This window comes from Leptonotus elevatus, chromosome 1 (assembly GCF_054856555.1).
Source record: "Leptonotus elevatus isolate MCC_2025b chromosome 1, RoL_Lele_1.0, whole genome shotgun sequence".
NCBI lineage: Eukaryota > Metazoa > Chordata > Actinopteri > Syngnathiformes > Syngnathidae > Leptonotus > Leptonotus elevatus.
In genome coordinates this window covers 10,723,551-10,737,517 of record NC_141239.1, presented here as the reverse complement: position 1 = coordinate 10,737,517, position 13,967 = coordinate 10,723,551, and the positions used below count along the sequence as shown (strand labels likewise).

Below are 13,967 nucleotides of genomic sequence, written 5' to 3'. Positions count from 1 at the left end.
GAAGGTGGATTCACGGTGAAAGGTTAAAAAAAAAGTACATTATAGTGATAATGTAACATTAATCCAACGGCTATAACGTTCAACAATAATGTTAATCCAACCACTAGCTAATGTTGGCTAATTTACTAGCTCACAGCACGGAACCATGGCCACTTGTTGAAATACTGTAATTGTGTATCAAGATGTTTCAAAAAGATGAGAGAACATTTTATGTGAAATAGTTTTAGATCCCATATGTTCAACATAATCTGCTGATGAAAAAATATACAGGGATAAAATAAGTTTTTGACTAAAACTAGATGAATATTTTTTCTTAGCCTAAAATGCTAGATTTATAGCTGACTAAAAATGTACTAAATAAAACCGGTATGGGGTTGACAAACTGATTAAAAAAAAAAAAAACTAACAAGCAGGTTTGAAACTGGACTAAAACAGACACAATTTTAAAATGGTGGATAAAATTACCACTATTGCAACCCTCCTATAACTGCTCTATAAAAGTGTGCTGCCCAGTAGAGGCATGTTGTGGTAGTTTGGTCTGACTTTAGGAGAAAAACTACAAACCACTCTTATCAAATGCAGAATTCTGTAATGGACAAGACCAGCTCTTAGATAGCTGTTAAGGAATGCCCTACCAGCATTTCTTTGACCTTATACTGTCTATAATATAAAGCTGTTTGAACATGTATTTAATAGCCTTATATCACCAGTAAGACAAGTCAAAACATTAGCATAATGAGTGTCTTACTAGGTAATGTTTTTTCACTAGTAGTGCCACTTTTGTTCTACTCGTATGACCGTACATATCAAGGATGTTGAATGTCCTCACTAACAGGACAACTACTTGGACATGTTTCTAGTTACTAGTATTAGTAGTGACGTGAAATTCTACAGTTATCATCTAGCACAAGGGGGCTCCCAAACGGTGTTATGGCTCTTCCCAAGATCATACGAGATCACGTGAGTGGTAATATGGCCGAAAGACACGCTTCAATTTGCGCGGCACAGTGCAGTCGACCAACCTGTTTAATTGTGTATGTGGGGCACTTGTGGCTTTACAGGCACTCCCAGATTGAATAACGTTTTCCGTCACTGTGTTCTGGTTGGGTCAGCACTTGTTTCGAATGATACGACACAGTAGCCTGTTAACTCATTCACCGCCATTGATGTCTATAGATGTCAAAAATTCATGTGAACTATTTCTATTAGGTTAACATTTTTTCTTTTTTTTTTTTTTACATTTATAACAGATATAAAATTTGTGATTGAGTCAACTATTGAAGTCATGCGATTAATTACGATCTGTCGTCTGTCTGACGCCCCTAATATTTTATTGTGTTTTTAATTAGGGGCGTCAGGCGATTACAATTTTTAATTGTAATTAATTCCATGACTTGACTAGTTAACTAACAATTAATCATACATTTTATATATTTTCTAAATGTACAATAATTTTTCTAGGTTTTCATACTCTTGTTAACAAAAGTGGAAAAAAAAAAGTTAAACTAATAGAAATAGTTCAAATGAATTGTTGACGTCTATAGCCGTTAACGACAGTGAATGAGTTCCCACATTTATTTTTATTTATTTTTTCTTCTTCTGGAGAGCTCAGTATTATTCATTTGGTAATTTTACCAATTTGACATGTCATCATCATTGCTCTCATTTTATTTTTTTAAATAAATTTTTATTTTGTATGTGGTTGAGTATGTAGGTGTGTGTGTGCGTGTGTGCGTGCGTGTGAATTCATTAGTTCACCTAAAACCTATTAAAAATCCCATACCGTTCACCTAAACCAAATACTTCAGAATCCAGCTAGAGTCGTGAGGTTGTCAGGAGACCCAAAGAAGGATCAAAGAAAAGAAATGAAAGTGAAATCCAGCACCGACCAGACATTACCTACTACCCACCGGGTTACCAATTGGTGTCTTTCACCAACCCCAGAAACATCTAAATTCCAACAAATTAGGGAGACCTCAAGAGACCAAAGGAGAGACTGAGGAAAGGAAGGAAGGACAGACGAAGCAGAGTGAGATCCACAGACACCAGCCTCCACCGATTCAGCGACCAGAGGAAGAAGCAGATTGTGTCTGAGTTTCGATAGATGCTGGTGTGGTGGATTTGGCATGCATGAAAATCTCCACCAAAGAGGGGAGCCGTCGACCCCTGCCAGGACAGAGCAAGCGCAACACCTCAGGGCCCCACAGGCCATGGCAGCGCCAAGGGACAACCCCCGGGCCCCGCAGGGGCCACCGGCCAGAGAGCAAACCCAGGAGCCAAGAGTGCCCCCCACCCCAACACGGCCCGCGCCCCCAACCCAACGCAGCAGGACGGGGCACGGCAGGCCGGCCAGGCACCCCACCGGTCCACAGCCCCCGCTACCCCCAGGTATCCCTTTATCCAAGTGTAAACAAATACATTGCAGCTCAGTCTCTGGCTTAGCGAACGTCATAGCGAGTGTTTTGCTAATGGCGGTACATCAAACTAATTTGAAACAGATTTTGAAAATATAATAGACGTGTTGCCAGATGCTAATTATTTTATATGGTGAACATAGAAGTAAATTAAAGTGAATTGTTGCATAACACATCCAAAACATAATGAACATAGTTGTATCTTAATAAATAGTTTTATCATATAAACATTAACGCCATATTCCCTCTTTTTCCACGTTTTCAGGGAAAATAGCTTGTGCCCTCCACTCCCCAAATAAAACAAAACAAAAAACAGGTAATATAGTGAGTGACTGTATTTTTTCTTCTTCCTCTGTAGGCCTATTTATTATAACACCTTTTTGAATTTCAACTTCTCCAGAATGCCCTGTACTGTACAGTTACGGTTGTAGGAAACGATAGAAGCATATAGTGCACGAAAGGAAGCACTCGTCATTTTTCATCCACTTGCCTTTAACAGGGAACACACAGCAAAGAATTGCGGAAATCATGGGAAAAGCTTTTGGAATTGCGGTAGTAAGTGTTATTCCGAAAACGGAATATGTTGATTTCAAAATAACATTACTTTTAATTTATAAGATCATGTGAGATTATGTTTTGTTTCTATAAAATGAATAGATCTTGGATTTATTTTAAAATTCATTTTACGACGTCAAAAGGCATGTACCAATCAAATAATAAAGAACCGTCCACTGCTTATTTAAAATTTTATTTTATTTTGAAAGATCGTACAAGGAAATGACTCACCACTTCATTGATGGAAATTCACGAATCGAGGACACCGCCGATACTAGTGTCAAGCAATGATCTTACGGATGTGTCCGAGTTTTGTTATGTTTTATTTTCGGTTATAAGCCGCTAAGTCTACGCATCGTTGTGTATGTTGTTTTTCATTTCAGCAAGAACCTGCCACACAAGTCGACTGTCATGCTGATTTATCTAGCTTTTTAGATTGACACCATCTCTGCGGCTAACTCGGCGCTAAAGGTTAGCCACCGGCTACACTACCTGAGTGACCTGTCTCACTGCCGAAGGTACTGTACTGTAGTATCAAATAAGTTTTTTGTTCACACCAAAATGTTCGTGTCTGTGTTGCCTTATTCAAAAGTGGCGTAATGCGTCGTAAGTGATACTAACTTGAATACACCTGGGGGGAATAATACACCTGCAAATATATTTCGTCCAATTAGCGCTAGACTGAGTTCTGTTTAAAATGTGCCGATATGCTGTAAATTTGTATGCGTGGTTTGAGTCCACTTTGTTATGGACCTTTTAAATGGAAGGTTTCAATTCAGAAGTAAATTGACTCAGTTTTAATCTATTGTAACATTATTTTCTATTGCTCACTCATTCTCTCACACCATACACACACACACACACACACGCTTACACACGCTTACATACATACATACATACATACACACACACACACACACACACTTACATACATACACAGCCATGTCGCCATCAATCCCACTGCAGGAGATGATCCGGGCCATTAGGTCCGCCAGGACCCAGTGTGAGGAGCGGGGTGTCATCCAGAGGGAGTGCGCTGCCATCCGGGCACAATTCAGACAATCTGACAACGATGGTCGATCTCACAACCTGGCCAAGCTTCTCTATGTGCACATGCTTGGCTACCCCGCACACTTCGGTCAGGTGAGAAGATCTGGGATTTGAGTGTCACGAGAAACCATAATGGCAGTTGGTGCGTTTGAGTCACTTTACCGTGGAAATGCTTTTCCTGAAAGTGTAGAAGTTCCAAATACTTGATTGGGTCATATGTCAGTAAACTATACACTAAATGCAAAAATGCATTACATACTCCCAAAGCCAGATGTAGCCAAGTGAATAAGAACACCGCTTACTCATGCATGTTCAAAAGTGTGATTTTTCTGGTGTTTTGGGAGACTCTCTCCCAGTTGATTCTTATGATTCTCACTCATGCTTGCAACACGTTATCACCAGGCCCCTGAAAAGAGTTGTCAATTTAGTGTGCAAATCCGTGTATGCAGACACATTGGCAACCGCAAATCTGCAGTGCACAACTCATGTCAAAGGCTACATAGTTAGACCCGCTAAGTGGGCCACTGATTCCGCTCTGGTTCCAGCATGGCTGTTTTGGAGCTGTGCCTGACTTACGCTTGGACTGTGCAAAGAGATGAGAATTCCCCTTCAGGCACCTCTTTTCATATGCTTTATATTTAGCGGAGTTGTTATTCTTCCCGTTAGATGGAGTGTGTTCGGATGATAGCCAGCCCTCGCTACAGTGAAAAGCGTGTAGGATACCTTGGGGCAATGATGCTGCTGGATGAGAAGCAGGATGCCAGTCTGCTTATCACTAATTCCATAAAGAAGTAAGGAAGCCAATCCAATCACATACTACAGCTCATTGAGGATGTGAAAAATAACATTACGAGATTTAATTTAGCTCAAATGAGATTAAATTCAATAGCTACAATTATGATGTAATGTGCATCGAAACAGAGCATTGTTTTGTTCTGCTTTTGTAAATGATTAGCATTAGGTTGTGTATAAATGTCTGATTGGTGAGTGATATTTTAAATCTTTTGTAACAAATATACTCCAGAGATATTCCATTTTGGTGCAATACATACATCGAAAGTAGAAATGATACATTACGTAAATTTGACAAATCCATTCATCATATATTGTGCTTGTGCTTGCCTTTCAGTGACCTGTCTCACAGTAGCCAGTTTGTGCAGTCGCTGGCTTTATGCACACTCGCCTGTATCGGCTCAGCTGAGATGTGCAAAGATCTTGCTCCGGAGATTGACAGGCTGCTTCGGGCCTCTAATTCTTACATTAAGAAGAAGGTAAAGATCTTCTCATTATTTATACCTACCACAGTTAAAAAAAAATATTTCTGTACATTTCCATTACATAGCGGAACCTGGAAGTCAAACACAATCCAGGAGTGTGTTAGTTTACTTTAGAAGTAATATTCCCCATTAGAAATGATTCAAATTGAATCTTTTCTGGATGTGTTTTATGTTACATTTTAGCATAGTTACTTATGAAAATGTGAAAAAATTAATGCGTACAACTAACAGAAATAAAATGAATGAAATGGTGTGAACATATATCAATGATTATATGTGTGACCCAAATAGTTATGGTTATCAGTGTTGTGTTATCACAATACTTGACTGCAAAAGTTTAATTTTGAATACAAAAAATGTCAACTCAGCAACTCAATGTACCATCCACTTTTTAGAATTTGTAAACCGTCACTACCAAATATTTGCTGTTGCGGTGTGCACTGGATGGGAGAAGCCAAATGCGTAATATGGTTGTTACATTATTTACATTTTCAAACAGTAATACTAACAGTTTCAATGTTATCTGTTAGCCATAAACAATTTCATCCTTGGGAGGAGGTGTTGTCAAACCATTCCTGCGATCCACTGTGTTGATCATGTGATAGCTGTGTCTTAAGTTGGGAAAGATGTGGTCTTTGTGAGGAGCTTGATGGCATTCACTAACTAGTGAAATTCAATGTAGTTAGGTTCTGCATTAAACAAGCAAGTTATCATTCTTGTTATATTGTCGCTGATGCTCGTCTCCCGTTTACCCAGGCTGCGCTATGTGCCATCCACATTATTCGAAAGGTTCCAGATCTCGGGGAGCTCTTTGCCCCCACAGCTCGCTCTCTCCTGGCAGAGAAACACCACGGTCAGTTTACCGTCAGCATCCGTCTGAGACAAACATTTACAGGATTGTTTGTGTTCAAGGTTTTTTTGTCTCCGTTTGTCTCAAGGTGTGCTCCATGGGGCTGTAGTGCTCATCACTGTGCTGTGTGAGGGCAATCCAGAGACACTGGAGCGCTTCAGAAAGGTACAAAGATGACACACGGTGTCACACGCATACACACGCGTGCACGTCTTGGGCGTGTCTAATTAGAATCTGTGTGTATTGCAGGCGGTCCCAGATCTGGTTCGCATTATGAAAAGCTTGGTAACTTCCGGTTACTCTCCAGAGCATGACGTGGCAGGGATCAGTGATCCTTTCCTACAGGTTTGTCGACACGCTATTACAGCAAATTTTGCACACCCAAGCAACAGGGCTCAATGCGACCGTACTGGACTAATTAAATTCAGCGACTCGCACCCGCATACAGGCAGCAACTCACTGCAATGGCAAAACTGTGATCCCTGATCTTCCTGTCAAGAAACGTATGTTTTGAGGCGCCACTTGTGAAAATTAATTGCAGAACTCTGCAGACTATGTGATAGTTTAGTCACATTGGGTTGCATCAACGCAACTAGTGTACGGCAGGCTTTAAACGCTTAACCTGAATCTCGGAAAAGGTCACAGGCTGACCAGGCAGACAAAACTGTTGAATGCCGGGTTTTCTGTCTTTATGCGTGGAGTCTGTCACAGATTTAAAAAAAATAAAACAATAATAATTTAAAAAGGGTCCTTATGTGCATACCAGCTCCATGCTTATCCAGAATTATTTCTAATTTGATCTCATTTGACCTTGGAGCAGAATTAAACTTTGCTTCCTTTAATTATTAAGAGGATATGATGGCGTATTAGGGCCACATATAAATATTTATTACATTTTTTTTTTAGAGGGGAGTAAAATTCGGAGAAAATTTGCTTTCTGAGTTTTTTCTCACAAATTTGCCACTTTATAATACGAATATATACGTTTTTCCCAAGATAAAAATATTTATACGTGAACCTAATACGCCGTCATAAGAGCTTACGACCTGATATAATGAAATTTTAGAGCTCCAAAGATGTATGTCGAAAGGCATTTTCTGTGAAGATTTCAGCTTCTGACCATGTATACACAAAAAAATGGCTGCACAGTATTTAGTCACCACTGCCTGCCTACCAGCAATAATAATAAAATAAATACTGTATATAAAATATCACAAAGTGTAGAACTGTTCATTTAAACTCAAGCATCTTCCATTCACAGGTCCGCATCTTGAGACTGCTGAGAATCCTCGGTCGCAACAACGAATCAGCGAGCGACACCATGAATGATCTACTAGCTCAGGTTTCATTCATGCTTACAGCGCATGTATCCTTGTCTCGTGCTAGATGCTAGCTGTTTAAATGTATAGTTTACAAGAGGAAAGCTAATGGATGATTTTGTCTGCATATGCTGCTGTATAGGTAGCTACCAACACCGACAGCACTAAGACTGTGGGCAATGCTGTGCTGTATGAGACTGTTCTCACCGTGTTGGACATCAAGTCAGAAAGTGGCCTCAGGGTGAGAGACACTTTCACAATACTTACTAGTTACTATCATAAAAAAAAAAGAAGTAAAAAAGGATGAATTCACAAATGCTCACTTCCTCAGATCCTGGCTGTGAACATCCTGGGCCGCTTCCTCCTGAATAACGACAGGAACATTCGGTCAGTGCAGCTGAACAGCATTCCACACCAAATTCCCATTTCTTTGTCTCATCTTCCCCCATCCTGCGCTTCTTTCTCTGTACGTTTTGGTTCCTCAAGGCCACTGGCAACTTCATGACAGGTTGTCATCAGTCTGAGCTATCTCATCGCCTTGCCCTGGTATATTATCTCTGGAGCCACATTAGAAGGTCACTTTCTATCTGCTAGGCAGGGTGAAGGCTCATCAATTGTTCCTCTGGGGTTTGTTATAGTCATATTTTTCCCAGCTCTTGTCTTTAAGGGACACTTTTCAGGGTCGTCTGGTAAAAACCTGCAGGGCCTTTATTACTTTGTGACGAGGTGTGTGTGCGTGTTTATTTATCAATGAGGTAAATTCACTATATTACTATTATTATTTTGGTTATTACTAACTGTTAGTAATTGTTATTTTTTTCCTAAATATTCACCTAAGATCCGGACATAATCATTTTTGAAGGGTTTGTCATGGTTGCGCTAAAAACATTTTATTCAATTATATTGTCAACCTGTTCCACATACAGTATTGTGTGTTTTGCTACACAAACATTACCTTCATTTTTTAGTGTTAAAGTCTCCAAATCCAATCGTGTGGAATAGGTTAGCACCCCAAAAAATTGCGCACTAATTAATTGCAATTGTCCTCATTCGAGTCATGAATGAGCTAAAGCCTTCCCGCTCTGGCTTTGGGAAGGTTTAGACTAGAGACTTCAATTCACTTCAATTTTTGGAGTGCGGGAGGATTCCGGAGTAACCGGAGGGGAAAAAATGGAAGCGCGGGCACAACATGCAAACTCGATTCGAAACCTGAATCTCAGAACTCTGCGGCAGACATGTTTGCCACAACTTCCACCAATCTGCTGCCTTAAATTGCAATCAAATGTTACACGAAAATTAAAAAGATAATTTTTTATAGAATAATGTCAATGAGTTTATATTTATGTCCTCAATTCTGTGTAATGTTCCAGTTCCTTACCTACTTAATACTTACCTTATTTTTGTTGTGTGTGTTTGTCCAGATACATTGCCATGACCTCCCTGCAAAAGATTGTTGGGACCGACAACATCGCAGTGCAGCGTCACAGAGGAACTATCGTGGACTGCTTGAAGGACCCGGATGCTTCTGTCAAACGGTAACTTTCCACCTACACACATTTTTAATTTCATTTCTGTTCTGTAAATGATCCAGTCTCAAACATGATCTAATATCCAGAACCCTTGATTTGTTCAGCCGCGCGTTAGACCTCTCCCTGGCGTTGGTGTCTGCCAGCAACATCCGCTCCATGATGAAGGAGCTGCTCGTCTTCCTCTCCTCCTGCCCCCCTGAACTCCGATCTGAAGCTACCAGCGGAATATTCCATGCTGCAGAGAGGTGAGTGACTTGGGCATGCGTCACATGCACATGCCGTTTGTTTGCTACGCAAGCAGGCGTGCAAACGTTGACGATTGCATGAGATGCATTCGCCCTCTCTTTGCCCGAAGCGGGGATGGCTTTACTCCCATTGTGTGGCACATTGTGTGTCTGCTCTCAGAGACATTGCCGTACTGTATGCTTCACTGGCAGTGTGACAACGGCGCCACAGTTTCACTCGTGTGCACGGCGGTGAAGACACAGATGGATTTCTCTCTGTGTTTCTGACCTTCTTAAAGCGTGTGTGTGTGTGTGTGTCTGTCAGGTACGCACCCTCCCAGCGTTGGCACATTGACACCATCCTGCATGTCCTCACCACGGTAAATACTGACACAATGTCACACGTGTTGCCGTTCGCAAATGTGATTTGTGTGTTTGCAGTACGTGTCACTCAAGGCGACCAGTTTCTATGGTGATCAATAAATCTGACAAAATAAGGCAGTGAATCCTTTTTCTTATTATTGCTGATTCTGCATAAATGATCTTACATTTGATCACGAAAAAGAAAGTGCTCCACGCTGTTTGTGTGATCATGAATAAAATGTTGGACAGTTTACTTCTAAATTGTAGTGGGCTGTTTTTAGTTCAGTTGTAACGTGATATTAATACAAAATGCATTCAATAAAAAGTTCGATAGAGTAAAATCAGGGAAAAGCAAGCAAGCAAAGAAGTGTGCACATACACGTACTTCCTGCGTGTGGCTTAACTTTGTAAAAATAAGTTAAATGACAATTCGACTTCAGAGGTCTTTTCACCTTCACGTAGATGGCATCACTTCAGTTTCAAACCATCTGTCTTCTCTATCAAGAATTTTCACATTTTTGTTCTCAAGAGTGCTTTAACAACAAGGTTAACTTTCTTTTTTTTTTTATATGTGATGGCAAGTCAAATGTAGAGCAAGTTCAAATCTTGCATCAGTTGCGTGTGCGTGTGCGTGCGTCGATGCGCTCCTGTTTTTGACCTATTCCTACACTTGTAGGCCGGAGGTGATGTAAGAGATGAAACCGTCCCCAACTTGATCCTGCTCATCACCAACGCTTCTGAGCTTCACTGTTACACCGTCCACAAGCTTTACCGAGCGCTGCTCACTGACATCTCTCAGGTGTGTGTGTGTGTGTGTGTGTGTGTGTGTGTGTGTGTGTGTGTGTGTGTGTGTGTGTGTGTGTGTGTGTGTGTGTGTGTGTGTGTGTGTGTGTGTGTTTCTCTGCAGTTCTTTACTCTTATATATTTTTTAGCCCATCAATTGCCTGCTCTGTATGTACAAGTTGTAAACCAAAATCATCTCAATACCTACTACCACATTTTCCTTATATTGCTAATAGAGTAGTGCTTATTCCTAAATCAAAATGTAATCTCCCCTTCATAAAATTAAAATGGTGTCATGTATTGTCCATTGGAGTGCAGTAAGTACCCAAATTGTATATTCCAGTAAAGATATTTTAGTAATGTAGACACAAATGGCTCAGAGGCCCAAAACCTTTAAAGACAGACTCAATCATATGACTTGAAATCTTTATAAAGGTAGAGGTTTTTGTCACAAGTTTTTATGGATGTCTGCAGCAACCGCTGGTTCAGGTGGCATGCTGGTGCATTGGGGAGTATGGAGACCTGCTACTCAGAGGAGAGTGTCAGGAAATGGAGCCCATTCAGGTAAATAGAGCACACCCTTTGTTTGTTTAATTATTTCTTTATTATGGGAAAAAAAAAATATTCACAATTATTAACCATTCCAATTAGGTGAGTGCAGACAGTGTGTTGGATGCCTTGGAAACCGTTCTTCAGTCTCACATGTCCGCCCCGGCGACAAGGGGCTTTGCTCTCACTGCCACCATGAAGCTGAGCACCCGCATCAATGACAATGTCGAGTAAGACACACTTGTTGCCGTTTCGTGTTGTCCCAACAACATGAACACAAAGCGCAGTCTATAATTGTTTGTCGCTAGGGCCATTGTTAGAATTATAGCGCATACATCGAAATTCCATTTTTGTATTTCCATGTCTCCCTGTTTTGTTTTGTTTTTAGTCGAATAAGAAGCATCGTAAGCATTTACGGCAGCTGTATAGATGTGGAGCTCCAGCAGAGGGCAGTGGAATACAACGCGCTCTTCAAAAAATATGACCACATGAGGTAGGTGTGTGAGGATTTTAATGTTAGAGAGGGAGGAAAAAAAAAAGAAGTCTAATCCCAGGAGGGCAAGCGTCATTCTTCTGCTGAAATTGTTGAGATGTTCTCTGTGTCCACAGGGCAGCTGTGCTGGAGAGAATGCCCGTGATTGAGCGGAACTCTCCGGGCCATACCAACGGGGACTCGATGGGGGATGTCATTAAACAGATGGAGGTGGACAAAGGGAAGCAGAAAGAGGCCCCACTGCCACAACAGCCTGCTAACCAGGTGAAATGTTGATGCTTTCAGACGACATGGAACCAATTTTAATGCACTTCTCATCTTAAAGAATTTGAGTGCGCTTGACAATGTAGTTGCTTGGACTATTTGTCAGTTTGTGTTTGTTACTTCACTTCATCTTTGTTTGTTATGCTAAATCAATGGGAATTAATCTTAGCTAACCAGTTTCTATGTACAGTTGTAACTTGCGTAAGATTACTTGGTGAGTCAGAACTTGAGAATTTTGTATGACAAAATGGCTGCCATTCATTGTTTTATATCAGTCTGTGTTTTCATTTGCGTATCTGTAAAAGGAGCGCCACACTTTTCAGTTTACTTCCCGTTTTATATTCTTATGAATGTGGGTTTGGAATGAATGATGGTGCGTTGACTTTTTCTTTCCACCTGTTTGTTTTCTTAAGGTATGTGATCTTTTGGACCTGCTTGGGGACTCCAAAGAGTCGGTTCAGGCCGGCCCAGCTCTGGGTGGCCCCGTACCCGTCCAGCCCATAAACACAGCCAAGCCTGTTGGAGGGGACCTTCTGGATCTGTTGGGAGGCTTTGAGCCCACCCCTCCGGCACCAGGTTTGAGTCCTACACATACTTGGGCTTTCCAAGAAAGGGAAAATATTATTTTTAAAACATTAGTTGAATCAAGGCTTCTTGTTTTAAGGGTACCGCGACAAGTAAGACATTTTGGTGTAGTTTAGTAGAATTCTCCTTGAGTGATTATATTGTACTGTAATGTCAATAAATTAGAATCAAGGGACAGATACGTGTGGTGTAAGCAAATGTTTCAAATAATCGCGTCATGTTTTGTCTGGGCTTGAACTGCATGATTATCATGTCGCTTTTGTTTCATAGCCCCTGCAGTGACGGTGTACGAGAAGAACGGTGTAACTTTGACGCTCAGCTGGGAGAAGCAGTCCGACGCCGACGTGACGGTAACCCTGAAAGGCAGCAACTCCTCCAACTCGGACGTCACGAGCTTCACTCTCCAGGCCGCTGTGCCGAAGGTTTGTTTTGCCTTTGCGTGAAAAGTTATTACTTTTATTATGAATCCTCATTCCATCCAGAAATGGGAACTTTTAAAACTTTTGTTGCTGTGTACAAGTAGAATTTTGTAAGAACCTGTGAGTGTTTGAATGTACACACATTCTAGTTTGCAATTGTAGAATGACAGGGCGATGAGTCAATGTGTGTTAGGTGTCCACATGTTTGTATTTGATGGTTCCAGAGTGTCCACTTAAACATGAAGGCCCCCAGCGGAGACACTCTTCCTGCAAGAGGTTTAGCTCATGTGATCCAGGTGGTACTTCTCAACAATCCAAACAAGGTGAGACACCGTTTCTAATGGCAGATATTCTGGAGAGGAAATATGGCACTCAAGTGCGAATTTCACCCACTCCCTCCAGGTCAATCTTAAAATGAGGATACGGATATCGTACTCGAGTCAAGGATCTTCCATTCAGGACACAGTTCAGATTGATTCCTTTCCTGGGCTTTCCTGATGGGCAACCTGTCATCAGTCTACCGTCAGACCTCCACGCTACCATTCATCGGATTCCTGATTTGTTTTGTTTTTTACACTAATGTTGAAATGTCCAACGTCGATAGAGAACACGACCTCATGATCTATTTGGTATTGCATTCTCTACTTTGGAATACAACAAAATCAAGTATTGCTGTTTTCCAATGTCAACTAGCTATTAAGTCTCACCCCTAGGTGTAATATTCAGGGTTTTGAATACTGTAGTTGATTTTGCCTGTAATAGGATTTTGCCTTTTTTTGTTGAGATATTCAATGTCTAACACCCTCCAAATCTTTTTTTTTTTTTAAAGGAATTGTAAATGGCTCATTCCTAACAAATGAACCATCACTATTACTACCATATAATCAGACGCTCACAGGTCCCCTCTTCTCCGTGCCTTTCTTTCTCATTTGGTAATATTATATTGCAATCATCACAATTATTGTAAAAAGGCAGAACCTTTTGAACAATGGTCATTTGTTGATTATTTACAGTTACTTTTAATATTTTTTAAGGACTGTACTGTATAAATTGTTTTCCATTATTTTAAAGACCAATGCACATATATTTTTAAAAGAAGGTGGGAGTACATTCAGAAATCCTCAAATAACTGGAAATCCTTGGGTGTCCGCAGTAGTGTTCTAAATAGATGTTCAAACTGTTGCAGGTCTAAGAAAACTGTTTGGATTCACGCTCATCATTTTCTAATAAAGACGAGACAGTTTCAGCACCTTAAACAGCAATGTGTATTGGTATTCTGTTAATTTGTGTATT

At 40.7% G+C, this 13,967-nt stretch overlaps 1 protein-coding gene across 2 annotated transcripts; it reads left to right on the top strand.

Moving 5' to 3' along the window:
• The first annotated feature begins 3,222 nt into the window (after window positions 1-3,222).
• Window positions 3,223-13,924, top strand: ap1g2 (adaptor related protein complex 1 subunit gamma 2). 2 transcript variants are annotated; one of them, XM_086074174.1, is made up of 22 exons: window positions 3,223-3,487; window positions 3,910-4,112; window positions 4,686-4,810; window positions 5,149-5,290; window positions 6,053-6,149; window positions 6,235-6,311; window positions 6,396-6,491; window positions 7,408-7,488; window positions 7,608-7,706; window positions 7,797-7,852; window positions 8,887-9,000; window positions 9,099-9,239; window positions 9,544-9,598; window positions 10,258-10,380; window positions 10,839-10,928; window positions 11,016-11,143; window positions 11,302-11,406; window positions 11,523-11,670; window positions 12,084-12,246; window positions 12,526-12,677; window positions 12,899-12,997; window positions 13,077-13,924. In XM_086074174.1, exons 2-22 carry the CDS (start codon window positions 3,912-3,914, stop codon window positions 13,170-13,172), a joined length of 2,388 nt encoding a protein of 795 aa, XP_085930300.1. In that variant the 5' UTR covers window positions 3,223-3,487; window positions 3,910-3,911; the 3' UTR covers window positions 13,173-13,924. The 2 variants fall into 2 exon arrangements, with proteins under 2 accessions (XP_085930300.1, XP_085930292.1); XM_086074166.1 differs by having other exon boundaries at window positions 9,081-9,239.
• The last annotated feature ends 43 nt before the right edge of the window (window positions 13,925-13,967 follow it).

Excerpts from the sequence above, each read along its gene's own strand:
- ap1g2 (XM_086074166.1), top strand. The coding sequence starts at position 3,912 with ATGTCGCCATCAATCCCACTGCAGGAGATGATCCGGGCCATTAGGTCC. Across the intron at positions 6,312-6,395 it reads CACTGGAGCGCTTCAGAAAG|GCGGTCCCAGATCTGGTTCG; the intron begins GTACAAAGATGA and ends TGTGTATTGCAG. Across the intron at positions 12,247-12,525 it reads GCCCACCCCTCCGGCACCAG|CCCCTGCAGTGACGGTGTAC; the intron begins GTTTGAGTCCTA and ends TTTGTTTCATAG.